The sequence below is a fragment of the Saccopteryx bilineata genome, chromosome 4 (genome assembly GCF_036850765.1).
Source record: "Saccopteryx bilineata isolate mSacBil1 chromosome 4, mSacBil1_pri_phased_curated, whole genome shotgun sequence".
In the NCBI taxonomy this organism is placed as follows: Eukaryota; Metazoa; Chordata; class Mammalia; order Chiroptera; family Emballonuridae; genus Saccopteryx; species Saccopteryx bilineata.
The window spans coordinates 175,774,801-175,790,929 of NC_089493.1; the positions used below are offsets into that span (position 1 = coordinate 175,774,801).

Sequence of the window (16,129 nt, forward strand, 5' to 3'; positions counted from 1 at the left end):
CATGGTTTTGGGGTGCTGGGGACTCAGGACTGGGAATGCTGCCACCACGCTATAGAAATGTATAAAGACCTAACTGGGAGGCGGGAGGCAGCACAGGGCCAGGGAGGACAGAGGGTGACGTGGATGGAGGCAGACGCCAGCTGGCACTACAGGCTACAGGGGGAGGCTTGCGGGGAGAGTGCGGGGTCTGCTTTACCTAACATCTTTATCCCTTGCATTTTTTCCTTTAGTCGGGAATTCTCCTCCACTAGGCGCTCAAAAGCTGCGGACGCCTCTCCGGGAGGCACGCCGCCCCCAGGGTCGTAGATCCGGTATGGTCCTCTCCCTTCCATGAGGGTGGCTCAGTCCCTGCCGTGGTACCCGCCTGGCTGTAAGGACAACAGCAGGAATTCAGGGGGCCAGCCAGGCCATTGAGCTGCCCCAGAAGGCAGTCCCCATAACCCAGAAACAGTACTTTAGGGTGGTCTGGCCACAGTAGAGCAGAGCAAGGCAGTCACCTCCTTTGATCTGGATGCTCTGCCTCTATTAATACAACCTAAGACTGGCATCATTTCTTTCTGTAGCCTCACTGCACTGCTAGTTCATTTGGAACAGCAATCGACAATGAGGTGCAATGTGGATGGAGTATAAAAATGCACTGGACTTGGACTCAAAAAATTTGAGCTCATGTCCTATTGACGGGGTCCAGAAGGACCCCGATCACAATATCCCCAGTGCCCAACACAGTACTAGCTATGAAAGGAATGCCCAATAAACACTTACAAAATAAATAAATGGTCTAACCATTTAACTCACTGTGAAATCATGGGCATTCCCTTCCCCTCTCTGAGGAGGGGAAATGAAAGTCTTACACTAAATCAGTGATCTTCAAAGTGAAATGCTTATACCCAAGGGATAAGCAAGTCAATCCAATCCACAGTTCCATTTATATGTATGTCATCTTTTTAAAAAAGAAAGAAGGAAAAACCCTGACTAATACTTAACATACTAATTGACACTGTCACCCTCTTCCTTCAGTCTCATATCACATATGGTCTGTCCCTTCCAGTTCTAATGAACAGATGAATTTCCCACCAAACCACCATCTACTTGTGCAACAAGTGTTTTGCATCAATCTGTTCAATTTCATCTACTTTCTTTCATTTGAAACCACTCTGCGAAGTGACTTCAGAAATCTGGTTCTGTGACTTAATGGAGAAATTTCTTTCTTGCATTCATTCATTCATTCATTCAGTAATTATTTATTGAGCACCTACTCTGTGCTAGGTACTAGTATGGGTGCTGGGAAATTGATCAGCCAATAAAGCAGACAAAAATCCTTCACGCAGCTTATATTCTAGTGGTAGATATGATAGATAGATAGATAGATAGATAGATAGATAGATAGATAGATTATCTGGGGTGATGGAAATGTCTATGGACAAAAATTAAACAGAGAAGAATGAGGAAGGGACTTTAACTGTAAATGGAAGTGTCAGGAGGGACCCCATAGAGGAGTTATTTTAGGAGACCTGAAGAAGGTAAGGGAACTAGCCATGCAGACATCGGAGGAAGAATATTCCAGGCAGACAGAATAATAGGTGCAAAAGCTCTGACTCAGCCTCCAATCCTACAAAGAGCTTCCCAGACACAAGAGTCCCAAAGGCCTCCTCCAGGACTTCAGAAGGGGTTGGGGCCCCGAACTCTCCCTCCCAAGCTCACCACCCCCAGGGCAAAAACTGTTTGGGTCAGGAATCCCCAAAGGCCCTTTGAGCACCCACACACTGCCCCCGACAGAAAAGAGCGAAGAACGAATAATAACAGCCCCCACCCGTGACTCATCTGCTCACCAGGCACTACACGACAGGCAGCAGGTGCACCCGCTCAGGTAAGCTGCACAGCAGCGCTAGAATCCGTACTAAATTATCCTCATTTTACAAGGGATCCCCAGTGAGGTTAAGTAACTCAGCCAGAATGACATGGCCAGTAAGTGACAGCAAGATGCAAGTCCAGGCCCTGGCTGGGTTGCTCAGTTGGTTAGAGCGTTGTCCAGACATGCCGAGGTTGTGGGTTCCATCCCTGGTCCGGGCTCTTAAGTTGTTTCCCCTGGGCTGTTCCCCCTGCCTTGAAGCACAAGAAACCACAAGGATTCTTCTGAGAGGGTCCACAGTACCATGGTCCAGAAAGAAGAGTCAAGTTCTGGTGAGCGGGACCCCTCCCCCAAAGACAGACAAAAAAGATGAATCCACACTTCAAGAGGCACCCACGCCCTGCCCTGCGGGGCCCCACAGAGGCAAGGACAGCTGCCTCCCGCCCCACACAAAAGTCATCACTCAGCTTGGGGTGGGGACGGACTTGTTTTTAACTTGAAAGGTCAATGCTACACAGTAGAGCAAGGAAGCCCTGAAATGTTCGCTGAGTTAAGAGGCAGTGTGGGTAAAGCACTCAGCACAAGGACAGGCAGAGAGCAAGGTACTCAAAACTGCTGGCAGCTGTGTATGGGGGTGGGAGTGGGGGGATCCTTCCTCGATGTTCCCCTTCCTTCTCACGTGCCGCTCCAGCGAAACACTTACTGACCAGTATGGAATGTGTCTGACTGCTGTAGGCATCTGTGCCTTTGCCTGAGAACTTCCTGCTTTGCACAGGTCTGGCACTTGGAAGGTGAGCCATGATTGACAGCTGAGCGGAGTTCATAAAGGGAAGACTGAGAGCTGGAAGGGGCTGTAGTCCCCTCTGACGATGAGCCGCAGCAGGAGTCACGGAACTGTCCGATGACATTACGTGATAATTTGGATATGCTTTTTGCTTCACATCTGGCTTGCCCAACAGATTAGAAGGTCCACGAGAGCAGTAGCCAAGACCATCTGTCTACCAGGATATCTTCAGGGCGGTCCAGAACACAGCCGCAATGAATCTCTAATCAGAGCAGAAGACAGGACCGGAGGAGCGCTTGGTCCTGCCCCTGCCTCCTGACAGTCCGTGTGTAAACCTGACCATGAGCCTGACCGTGACCTACTGACAGAGGCTCCTGGACAACCACACACTCCTGGCATCAGGGTTGGCACTGCCACACTCCATCAGAGATGCCCAGATGGAAGGCCAGGCGACACAGCAAGATGCAGGGCACAGAAACTGAAACCCCATCTCCACATCCTCCAAACCACACCACGCTCAGGCTCTCTCTCAGCACCGGGGAGCCGACAGGGAAAGGGGGCCAGGAGAAGCCAAAGAGGGAGCAGACAGCGTTCTTCTCCCAACTCCAGCCTCAGCAGGGAGAACAGGCTGCCAGGCAGAGGGCCGATGGATGGAAGAAAGACAAAAGAGCCTGCTGTGAGAAAACCCTCCCTGGAGGTCAGAGGAGCCCCCCAAGGGACGGCCTGGATTTCTGGAGGAAAGAAAGACAAAGAGAGAAATGGGGAATTTCCACGTCCTGCTGACCTCATGCCCAGATGGTGGTCAGCAGTTCCAGGATGACTGCCGGACAGACAGGAACTCTCCTCCTGGTCAGTGTGGTTTGTGTAACCTCTCCTGGAGAGGAATCATTCCCAGGATGACAAAGCTGCACAGGAATCTCCAAGGGCAATGGGCGGACGCCATCACCAGGCGTCCAGGGGCCCTCTGGATGAGGGAACGCATGATTCTCCCGCCCCGCAGGCTGGCAGCATGCTGGGTCAGAGACTCAGCCCTCGCCTGGGGCCGTGCGGGAGGCTCAGGCCTCCGACTCCCTCGTGATATGAAGGCCACTAGTCAGGGCCCGAGTACGAAGACCAAAACATCAGACTGGAACCAGAGGCCCCTGCTCTCTTTCCAGTCTGCCCAAACCCCGCTCTCCATTCTTGCCCCAGCCCTGGGACCCCGCTGTCAAGCAGAGGCACCCGCCCCATGTTCTTGAGGAGTCTGGCCCTGACTCCATATCCACATGGGCCTGGTTCCAGCAGCTACAGATCAACAGGCGACCCTCCAGTAATGAGACACCAACCCACCTTCCCAAAACAGAAACGGCCAGTGGCGAAGAGGCAGCCAGCTCAGACCACCTTCCAAAATAAGACATCAGCTGGGGGCAGGGGTGGGGGGTGTTCCCACAGCCCACCCCGAGGGGCGCGAGGGTACCTCTGGAAGCAGAAAGACCCAGTCTGGGGGCAGACAGGGGCCCAGACAGACAGCCCAGGCAGTGTGGAGATGGAGGTGACGCTGTGGGAACTGAAGGAGCCACCAGCCCAATTGAGGATGAGGAGGCAGCAGTGTGACAGGGTGACGGGGGAGCGTGGGCCCAAATCGCAGTCTCCAACCAAGAAGAGGGTTGAAAACGGTGAGATTCAGAGTTAAATTTACATCCCAGCTTCTGCCCTGAGATGCTTCAGCCCACCTGAGGCTGTCATGTGCTGTCACCAGAAGGAGGGCTCCCGGGTCCCCCAAATGATTGAAATTTATATAACCAGTAACATTTGCAAGATACCTACTAGTTTCTCAAGCATTGTTTTTCCAACTGATTATCCTACAGCCTTGGGAGGAAGGCAGGACTGATATCTGCTTGACAGATGAGGAAACTGAGGCCCACTTGGGAACTTAATCGTCCGATCCAATGTTGCTGGGCACTGGCTGCATCCCTGCAGCACCGGGGAAGTGAAGCTCTCCCTGTCCCAGAGGGAAAAGTCCAGGGACATCTCTGGTATTGCAAGTTGGGAGGTCACAGCGCCAACAGTCAACTTCCCAGACAGAGGCAGGGGCTTCCAGGGATGCTGATGGGTGGGGGTGACAGAGAGGTGAAGGAAAGGGGTCTCCAGGAAGAAAAGCAGAAGACAGAAAGTCAGAGGGTCCTAGAGTCTACTCCGCTACTCACAGGCATGAGCGAGCCCCTCCGCTCTCCGCAGGTTGGTTCCCTCCTATGCACAGGGAGGGGCCTGAGCTACACAGAGGCTGAGGGAAGGCGTAAAGCCTAAGGACAGACAGACGGAGACCCAAGCCCTGTGAGCCAGCAGCAAGTCACGGAAAGAGAGGGACCCCAGCACACCGGAGATAACAGGGCCTTGGGGTCAGGAAGGAAAGGGTCCCAACAGGGCAGGGCCCAGGCTGGAGCGGGGGAGGCATGCAGGGTACAAGACTGAAGGGGGCGCTCAAGGGTGAGCATGTGGCCCTGAGCGAGAGTCCTCCTCACGTGGGGCCCCCCTGCGCTTGCCTCACCCCGTCCCAGCTCTGTCTACCCCTGCAGGCTGTGTGATAAGGACCAGTCCCTCCCCTTTTCTGAGCGTCAGTTGCCTCATCTACAAAATAGGAATAATAATAGAATCTACCTGGTATCAGATTAAAGAAATGAAACGAAACAATATGTATACTGTTGGAAGGGAGTTCTTACTTCAGACTTCCTTATTATTTGGTTTATTTAACAAGAAACATATTCATCTTATAATAAAGTTTCCAAAATAATAATCATGTATGCATAGTACTTAGCTAAGTCCCTGGCACATAGTGGGTTCTTAGTGAAAGGAGGAGGCAGCCCCATAACCTTGCTGATTTACAGGCCAAGTCCCCCCCACCCCGTGTATTCCTTCTTTTAACAAGGTTTAGGTTCCTCTGTAAACTCAGTAAGCCAGGTCATGGCATCCACTCAACATCTGGCAACTGCAAATAGCCGTGAGGCAGAGACACTGGTACAAGCACCGTACCAGTGAAGACGGAGGTACAAGAATCCCATGGACCATGATGCCACACTTATGCAAGACTGAGACTCATCTGAGCCTCATTTCCCTCAATTATACATGGGAATATCCTTCAAACCCCCCACCCCAAGGGATGAGAGGAAGTGAGCCATCATGAAAACACCTTGCAAACTAAAGCAAAATCTGTCTCCACCCACTTTCCGAGCAGGGAAACTGTGGTCCCAGGCCCATCCACTAAAGAGCAGGCTGTGCCCTCTTGATGACTGTCAGCAAAGACACAGTGCCCACTTTAGACGGAGTGTACTTGGGAAGCCACACCCTAGCATCCCCGCCAGTGAGGAGCTAGGGACTGAGTCAGTCTCTGCAACTCATTCAGCAGTCAAGAGGCTGTAGGTGGCAGGTAGACAGTGAGGACCTGGGGCTCGGAAATCCCGGGATCTGGTCAAGGTGCACCAGGGCAAACATCCTCCCCTCACTGGGCCTCCCTTTCCTAAGAGGAGGGTTTGCAACACTAGCAATAATACAACATAGTGGGGAGACCAGACGATCGTTAAGGCCCCTTCTAGTCCAACGTTCCAGAACTTGCAATTTATTATCACCCTTTCTATAACCTTACTTTAGGGCTCTCTGCAGCTCCAATTCCTCCTAACACCCAAGTAGATTTCCCTGACCCAGGAGCCCTCCTACATGCGCTACCAGGGGTGCTGTCACCTCCCCCAGAGCGGTCAGAAACTCCCAGGCAGTGTCTGTACCGTTCACTGGGTCCTTCCCTCCTCCTGTGTCCTTCTTCCTCCCCTTCCCTCCCCTGACTCACCCACAGAAGGAACCCCACAGCCTGCACCCAGCCAGCAACACCGAGGTTCCACACCACCAGCCTGGGACAGGGGGGTGGGCCAGGGCCGTCAGCCAGCAGGAATCCTGCAGAAGACGACCAAGGAGCACCTACCTCAAGCTGGGGTTGCCGAGTGCTCCCATATGCCAGACCTTGGGCTCCATCAGGATGCTCATTGCCTCATTTTCCTCTCACCACCCAGAGATAAAAATCAGTATCCCTATTTTCCAGCAAGTATCCTCTCAGCTAGACGGCATTATCTCTAGTTTTCAGATCAGAAAGCAGACTCAGAGAGGTTAAGTCACTTGGCTAAGGACACACAGCTGCTGATTAGTGGCAGAACAAAGAGTCCAGTCTCAATCTGTCAGACTCCAATACAGATGCCTTTTCCACTAGCCTGCAGTGTCTGAGAGGCAACGGACTGAAGCTCAGGGAGGAAACCAGCCCCGCTATCGGCTACCTGGCACATACCCCCAAGTTCCCAGCCCCAGCCTCTATGTGTCTCTAACCCTGTGTGTAACCAGTCCCCTGCTGCCCTCATCACCATCACCAGGGCTTACAATCTCAGGCTGGGAGGAACTCAGGGGAAATTCAGCCCTGTGCTTATCCAGTCCCTAGGGAAGCCAAGGGACTGCAGCTGATTACCTTTAGTGACCCAGACTTCCTCCCCAAGGAGCCTCCCCTGGGCAGCTCTGCCTCCCGGTCCCTTGGAGTAAGGAACAAGATGCCTCCCTTCTCCATTTCAGCCCTGAAGCGATCTGGACCCGCAGCAGCGTTCCCTTGAAGCTGACCAGCCCTTGTTCTCTTCAGCGTTTCTCATAGGAATGGCTTTCAGACCCCTCCCCATCCACCACGCTCAACCCTCCACCTCCTCCGCCCTCTCTGTAGCTGGTCCTGAAACTGAACACACATTCCAGGTGTGGCCTGTTGGATCAAACAGAGACGCTCTCACCTCCACCCTTTCATATATTATGTTTCTACTGGTCCCGCCTAGTATACATTTGTTTTTCTTGTAGCTGGGTTGCCTGCAGTAAAGCGTGCCCTTTCTCAATGATGTCAGGCTTATACGCCTGATTGGCTATGAACAAAGTTCTCTTGTAGAAAAGTATGCTTGAGGAGGTTTCAATTATCTAACGGGTCAGACCGATTGAGAAATCCTCTATCAAAGAATCTAGAAATCTTTGCATCACTGTACACAGGGGCTGGACAAAGATGTGCACTGACTGTCACATGCTCTGTGATAGCACAAATGTCCTCAATGTCCATCAAGAGGGGCCTGGTTTAATAAACTAGAGTGCACTTATTCGATGGAAAATTATACAGCCATAAAAAAGAATGAGCATATTGCTTTGCAATGACACAGAACGATGCCCATAAACTATTGTTAAGGAAAAAAAGCAAAATATGGATTTATATGTATAATGGGAATTTAAAAACACACACACACATAGTGTGTGTGCATAAAATCTCAAATGTGCATAGAAAAAGGTCTGGAAAGATACACACCAAACTGCTACTAGACAGCTCTAGAGGAAAACTAGGACGGGGGACTAAAATAATATGAAACTTCTATATTATCTATAATGTTTTTAGTGCTTTACAAGGGAAATTCAGCCCTGTTCAAGTTTTAAAAATTAATTTTAAAACACAGCGGGGACAGGGCAGGAGAGAGAAGACAACTCAGTTTTTACTTTTTATCTTTTGTATTGAATTTTTTCCCCTCCAATGAGCACATGTTATTTTTTAAAGAAAACTTTAAATATATAGATATTTTTAATTTAAGTGTCTTGACAAGGTGAGGACAATAGAGAAGGCCTACTGTTCTGGTGCCGAATGAGGCTGCAGGGCTGTGGGCGGGCGGGAGCCTCCTCCCTGTGTGTCTGCGTCATACGGCAGACAAGGCCGGAGGGATGTGATCACAAAGAGGAGGAAAGTGGCCTGACCTGTGGTGGCGCAGTGGGTAAACCGTCGGCCTGGAACGCTGAGGCTGCCGGTTCTAGATCCCAGCTTCCTTGGTCAAGGCACATATGAGAGTTGATGCTTCCTACTCCTTCCCCCTTCTACTCTCTGTCTGTCCCTCTCTCTTTTTTCTCTCTCTTCTCTAAAATAAATAAATAAAATCTTAAAAAAAAAAAAAAGGAGGAAAGTCCAGGGGCAAGTTTTCGAGTCCAGTGTTTCAGTGGATGGAGAGCTGGTAACCACAGAGGCGGGTTTCAACCTGGAACCTGCCCGAGGACCTGGCTTCAGGAAGGTCAGGGCTGGCCTCGGGGTGGCAAAGCTGGGAAGAGAAGCCCCAGACCTCGGGTCACCGGCCTCCGCTGGAAACAGGTGTGAGCACCCCGCCCACTGCCCGAGCGCCCTCACACCTGGCCTGACACCTGTGTTGCTGGAGAGGAAGCTGGGTCGGGACCGGGGCAGAGCTTGGCTCAAGGCCAGAGTTCCCACGGGACAAAGAGAAACCCGCATCGGTCCCCACCCTGTGCTCCCCGTGGCCAACAGCCCCCTAAGGAGGGCTAAGAAGGCAGCCCAAGCAACCCCAGGCCACTTTCCTTCTCCCCCATTCATGCCTCCTCCTAGCTCCCAGGACCCACGGTGCACACACTCCATGACCTCCCTCCCAGCAGCTGGGAGCTCACCCAGTCCAGAAGGGCCTCCACTATCATATCAGCTACAGGGACAAAGGGCACTGAGCCCAAACTTGAGAGGAAAGGGATGAGGATCTCAACTGTCCTTCTGGCTCCAGGCGCCAATACACCAAAGCTGGTTTATCCAAGGAAGTGTGTGTCCAACCCTGTAACTGCCCCCTCTAAAAGGAAAGATGACAACTTTTGAGGATTCCTTTATACCAAATATGACGGAAAGAGGCTTTAATGGGTTCAAATCCTGGCTCTGCTCCCTCACCAGGTGACCCTGAGTGGCCTTGCTTTCCTTGTTTTTTCCTATGGAAATGCTGAGAGAACCAACCAGAAACCATGTGGCCGTCTGTAGATTTTAAAGTACTATCCCAACAGAAGCCTTAATGGCTAGGAAGGGGACAGCTGCACGGAGGTAAGACCATTCAGATAAAAGTCAACTGTCATATTTTAACAGCAAAAGCTGGAAACTACCTAATGAAAAAGAAAATGAGTAAGTATACTGGGGCAATTTCATACCAGGGAAGACTACACAGTCATAAAAAATGAATGAACCTTTAGGGACCTAGAGCTTGAGATACCAACATGGATGAATCTCACAAATATATTAAGCAAAACAAGTAAGTTTCAGAAGAATATAGTTGGTATGACTTTTAAGTAACATTTTAAAACATACAAAACAATATTACATATTGCTTAGGAAGGTATATATTTACAATAAAACTATGGAGAAATGAAAAACACAAGAGAATGAACTCTAAATTCAGGGAAGGGGATGATCAGGGAGAAATCTCAGGTGCACAGAAATGTGTCCTAGTGGGTGCCCAGGTATACGCTTATTACCCTCTCTGTCTGAAAGATTCCTTCATATTTTCCGAAAGTCAATGTTGCCATCTCCAGACCCTATTCTCAGGGGCTGGGGGTGAGGTTAGCACTTGTGGAGGCAGAAGTGGGGGCATGGAGGGGCCCAGGATCTTCAACCTCTGAGACAGCTGGCCATGATGGAGGCAGAGGACAACGGCCAGCAGAGCGAGTGCTCACCAGTGTGGGTGGAGACCAAACCAGAGGCCCCTGACTCATGGGACACCCCCTACCGACGCCCGCCCTAAAAATACCAGCTCTGGCTTCTGAGTATGACTCCTTGGTGATATGACTTCCACAGTATCCTCTCCTCTGCCTTCCCCCCACACACATCCCTCTGCCTGGGCCACCGGGTTTGTCCGCTCGTAGGTGCTCAAGGACACAGGGAACAGCCTCGAGGTGAGGTCCTCAGGAGAAAAGAGTCCCACAGGAGGGCAGCCCTCAGACAGAGAGCCAGCTGCCCTTGGGCCAGTCATTCATTCCTGTCGGAAGACTGACTGTCCGGGCCAGTCATGGGGAAAAACGTCAAGAACTTCCTGCAACTGGCATGGTGGCTGCCAAGGTCTGTTTCTAGGGTGCAATTCCCCTAAGGACCTGACACCTTCGTGCACAGAGGGCCAGGGAAAGGAGCAGCACAGTGTGGCCTCTAGAAGCAGAGAGGGTGGGCCCAGAGAGGCCGGCTCCACAGGGGAAGCTCAGAAGCTGCTGGAGGCTCCATCGCTGAGCTACATACGGAGTTTTCAGAGCTGGAAGAGGACACCCTGAGACACCCGCCAGTGCAATCCCTCTATTCTGCAGCTGCGACACCAAAGCCAGCAAAGCAAAGACCTGCCCAAGGCTGCATGGGATGGTGGTGATGCAGAGGGGAGGCCCACCGGGCCTGCTGGGGGCCAGTTGGGTCCTCTCTGCCGCTCCACACTACTACCGTGCCTCTTCCCTTTCCCCCTGCCCTGACGTGGCCAGGTGAGCAATGAGGGAACACAGAAGAGGCAACAAAGGAAGAACCTGCACCAAGCCCCCTCCACCTCCCATAAAAGCAAGCTACCTGTAACAACGTTGGGAGAAGCTGCCTGCCAGGCAGAGCGCCCCTGACCCTGAGGGTGGGGGATACGTGGAGGCTGGATGACCACCTGCTAGGGCTCTGGGTGCTGTTGAGGGAACTTGGGCCAGATGTCCTCTGCACCCCTTGCACAGATAAGCTTCTGCTATTCTAACCAGGGACGGAAAGATGTCTGACACAAGGCAAAGGACAACCCAGCCAGAGGACACAGCATGGTCCACAGGTGGCAGGGGGTCAAAGGCAAGTTTTCCTGAAGCACAGGAAAATGGACCATCCTCGTCTTCTATCAAAATCTCGTCAGTCTCCTTATGATCATCACCGCTAACCAGGTCGGCAGTGGGCATTCCCTGATGGCTTTATCATCTCAGCGCTGAGTGCTTGACATGAACTCTTATTGTCCGCACCACTCTAGAAAGTAGCACTGACATCTCCGAATCTTACAGACGAGGAAGCTCCCACCCAGGTGCATTTGCTCCATGCCAGGGGTTCTTGAAGAGCTGCCCAAACCAAAAGCAGTGTCACCAGCACCCACTGGACCAGACATCATGGGCCACTGCCCAGGGACCTAAAAAGCCGCCTGGGTGATTCTGACACTTGCTTAAGTTTGCCAACCAAAGGCTCTGATCACTTCCCAATGCTGCCCGCAGGGAAAAACCAACCCGGCTCTGCCTGGTAGTCAGGACTCTAGGGATTTTCCTAGCCTAGCTGGTCAGCTCCCCCAAACCCGCTACCTTACCCCAAATCTGCTACCAAGTTCCAGAAGGGGTCCAGGCCCAGCTCTGTACCTCATCATCTTTCTAGAGCCTGGCCTTGGAGCCACCTCCCTCCAGAAGCTCCCTGCCCAGCTGTGGCCCCACACTGCTCCACACTCCATTCAGACGTACTGCTGGGCATCTGCTGGCAGGCAATGGCTTCCAGACAGAGCTCAGAGCACATGACAAGCGAGGAACTCCAGGGCAGAGTCAGTTCCTATGCTCCTGAGCCTCAGGCCACTTTCACTGCAGGGGGGTGCCAGGGCCATCAGAAAATGATTGCTGATTATTAGAAGGGGGGAAAATGCCTCAAGAAGCAGGTTCTGGTTCTCATCCTGACTGCACTACCTCTCGGGACAGGCGCCTTCCCATCTCTAGGCCTCGGTTTCCTCACCTGGGAAATGCACCATTATTCTAATTTCTTCGATTCTTCTCACCCATTGAGCAAAGTCAGCAGAGCTTTACCCTAGACACTCGTATCAGGGATGCACAGGTACCCCTAAAGAGATCCCTGCTCTCGCCCTTCTAGTCTAGGAAAAGAGAAAGAAAATAAACAAGTAAAACACTGAAATGACTATGTGCCAGACACTAAGTTCTATACATATATTCTCATTCACAAATAAATAAGATTATTTCACAGCATGACAAATGTATGAAAAAAATATATAATAGTTTTATGACAGAAAGTGAAAAAGGGGGCTACTTTGCATAGAAAGGTCAGGGAAGGCCCCTCCAAGGAGGTGACATTTGAGCTGAGACTTGACAGATAAGGAAGAATCAGCCATGGGAAGAGCTGGGGAAAAGTATTCCAGGAAGAAGGAACAGTACACACCTAGGCCTCAAGGAAAGAACAAGCTTGGCAGCGAAGAAAAGTAGGCGCCATGGCTAAGTGGCAGTGAGCGCAGAAGTAAGACAGTACCCAGTGGTACCCAGAAACGGAGGCAGGCAGACAACCTCCTACAATTCTAAGGTGATCAAATCAGGTCGGCCCGACCCAACCCAGGACATCCGGGCCCAAGTCACAAGCAGCATGGGGGGTAAGGGTATGAGTCAGACCCCACGGCTTCCTGGGGCCCCAAAGGATCTGGTGTGGGCATAGATAGAGACAGGCACCAACCCTAAGCACGAGTGCCACGCCATACCCACGGGTGGGGGAAAACAGGGTCACCTAATATGTAGAACACAGGCACTAACGGCTGCAGCTTCCAGAGAGCCATGATCAAGTGCTTCCATGAAATGCCAGTCCCTGATCACATTATTTTCCCAGGACACAGGTAGGGCAGGAGCCTTGGTCAGTGGAAAGGGAACAGGATCCAGGGTTCAAAACTTACTAGTTTGGGGGAAAGTCTTAACCTTTTTGAGACTCAGTTCCTTATCTAAAAATTGAGGCTACTAAAAGTGATGCTCTCCTAGGGTTGTTGAGAAGAATGAGATACTAAACATAAAGCACCATGGCTGGGAGATAACAAGTACTCACAAATGTAAGCTGTTATTATTACCACTTCTGGTTTGTCACTGCCTTAGTTCCCTCTTCAGTAATAGGGATATTAATACGATATCACAGGATTGCTATGAGTTTGCACTGATAAATATTCCAGCTTACTAATGCAAGATCCATTGTCAGGAATAAAAAAAAAAATTGGGAGTCCCCTTTCCTGACCTCTCATCAGATGCCAAATTCCCCTCTAGCATACCCCATTCTCTGGAAAGTGAGTAAGTGCTGCTTAAATTCTATTTTGACTGTGCTGTGAAATAAAAATGATGTGTTAGGAATCCACAGATTCCCCTGCACTGTCATTCTGCAAGGGGGTGGGAATGGATGTTGCTGATTCTTCTGCTTCAGACACAGAAGCCCCGCCCCCCCAGCCAAAACAGTCTTTCCCCCAGTCACACAACGTTCCCATCCACTCCCATACACACAATTAATGAATGTATGCCATCGCTTCCATGCACCCGAATGTTCTACAGTTGAAAAGTCACCCATATGTAGAAACTCACAACAGCTACCCTGCACATAAACACAAATGTCTCCAACACTTGTGCAAATATGTTCAACACAAACAACAGAGCTGGGAACCTGGAGCTAAATGCCAGCTTTGAAATCCTGACTTGGCAACTCCCTAAGCTGTAAGACCCCAGTTACCAAGTGCCTCGGTTGGAAACAAAATGGGGATGATAATACTCATTTTGAAGACATATGTGACAATTAAATTAGTTTAATGGATTTTGTAAAGGGTTTTAAGTGCTTGGAAAGCGCCCAACGATAGTTATTATTTTCCTCTTCATTACCTGTGTACACTGCTTCCAAAACTGGTCACCAACATTGTAAACAGACTTATGCCCGCACACTCCCTCCATAAGGCTGGTGGTACCCACCGCCTGCAAGCCCTGCATTCACCTGCACATTGTTTCTAGACAGGCTCGCTACACAGTGCGCACGCGCACCCACCACCCCGGCCGGGGGCAGGGATTCCCCACGCAGCTGGACCCCCGGCCAACCCGGGAGGCACCCCGCACCCGGGGACCTCGAGTTCCAGATCCCAGGAGCCGAGGAGCCCAGGCCACCTGGTCGGGCCTGACCTCCGACTCTGAGCGGTCACTGCCTGAGGCTCTGAACGGCCCGGTCCCAGACACCCTTCCTCCGGCTCCAACCTCGCTCAGGCCGGGCAGGCTTACCTGAGGACGAGGGCCTTGCGGGGACAGCGCCCCACTCTCCGCGTCCAGCCCCGGGGCCAGGGACAGGGTAGCGACCCAGGCCAGCCTCTGGGTCCCCTGCACTCTACCAGCTCCCGGGAAGGGGCTGGCACAAGGAAGCGCCAGGAGCCGAACTACCCCACCCCTGGGAAAGTCCCCAGAGATTGACAGGCCGGTGATCCAATCGCGCGCGTTCTCCGGCGGGGGGTGGAGCCCAGAGAGGTAAACAGCCCCTGGAGCTAGCCGAGGGGCCGCGTGTTGCGTCCCGCAGGCTGGCCACTTCCTCGGGTCTGGGCAGCTCCTGACGGCACTTTCCGCCCCGGAAGCCTCGGGGTCTGGAATGAGGCTGCGGCCACCTTGAAAGACCAAACTTTAGAGCGGATACAGCCACAGAGACCACCCCACAACTTCCTTGTGCCGAGGGGCACCGAGCCATTGCGGGAGGAAACTTGCCAAAAGGCACGTAGGCATTTGGAGCTCAGCCAGACTTACAGCTCTGAACCCGAGTACGGCCTAAGGCGCTGCGGGACTTCTGAACAGAGCTCCTAGAAATTCCGAGCTGAAAGGACCCTTCAGGAATCTTACTGTTACCGCTAACATTTACTACACCAGACTTTGTAAGCACTTTGCATGCATTACTTTAATTTGCAAACTCTAGTGAGGTGGGTTTTGTTCCCCTCTCCCTTTTTTAAACCATAAATATACAAAGCTCAGAGAGGTTAGATGACTTCGGCAAGTGGCTGAACCAAGATTCAAACCCAGGTGGACAAAGCCAGAGCCGGCCTCCTGCCCTGCCTACCTAGTATACCTTAGGTGGGCCAGACTATCCAAACAGGCTGTGGGTTTTCCAGATCCATAAAGAGCAGTAACTTGGTTTAAGGTTGGAAACAATTCTCTCTCTCTCTCTCTCTCTCTCTCTCTCTCTGTCTGTCTGTCTCCTTTAAGATTTTATTTGGCCTGACCTGTGGTGACGCAATGGAAAAAGCGTCGACTTGGAACACTGAGGTCCCTGGTTCAAAACCCTGGGCTTGGTCAGTCAAGGCACATATGGGAGTTGATGCTTCCTGCTCCTCCCCCTTCTCTTTCCCTTCTCTGTCTCTCCTTTCTTTTTTTTTTTTTTTTTTTTTTTTTTTTTTTTTTTTTTCCATTTTTCTGAAGCTGGAAACAGGGAGAGACAGTCAGACAGACTCCCGCATGCGCCCGACCGGGATCCACCCGGCACGCCCACCAGGGGCGACGCTCTGCCCACCAGGGGGCGATGCTCTGCCCATCCTGGGCGTCGCCATGTTGCGACCAGAGCCACTCTAGCGCCTGGGGCAGAGGCCACAGAGCCATCCCCAGCGCCCGGGCCATCTTTGCTCCAATGGAGCCTTGGCTGCGGGAGGGGAAGAGAGAGACAGAGAGGAAAGCGCGGCGGAGGGGTGGAGAAGCAAATGGGTGCTTCTCCTGTGTGCCCTGGCCGGGAATCGAACCCGGGTCCTCCGCACGCTAGGCCGACGCTCTACCGCTGAGCCAACCGGCCAGGGCCTGTCTCTCCTTTCTAAAATGAATAAATAAAAAGCTTTAAAAAATAAACAGCTACCATCACAAGACAGTAGGAATTTAAAAACAAAACAAAAAAACCTGACCTGTGGTGGCACAGTGGAAAAAGCATCAACCTG

General features: G+C 51.7%; 1 protein-coding gene across 5 annotated transcripts in view; it reads right to left on the reverse strand.

The window, feature by feature from the left end:
- TNIP1 (TNFAIP3 interacting protein 1) overlaps positions 1 to 16,129 on the reverse strand; it is a 53,477-nt gene that overhangs the window by 31,552 nt on the left and 5,796 nt on the right. For 2 of the 5 annotated variants that reach the window (XM_066273028.1, XM_066273030.1), the window contains exons 1-2: positions 14,451 to 14,608; positions 197 to 368 (exon numbers count right to left, since the gene is read on the reverse strand). The exons of 1 other annotated variant lie outside the window; for it this stretch is intronic. In XM_066273028.1, the coding sequence (XP_066129125.1) occupies positions 197 to 332 (136 nt within the window). In that variant the 5' untranslated portion in view covers positions 333 to 368; positions 14,451 to 14,608. Of the gene's footprint in view, positions 1 to 196; positions 369 to 14,450; positions 14,609 to 16,129 lie in introns of those variants that run through there. 2 more of the 5 variants (XM_066273029.1, XM_066273031.1) reach the window with 2 other exon arrangements.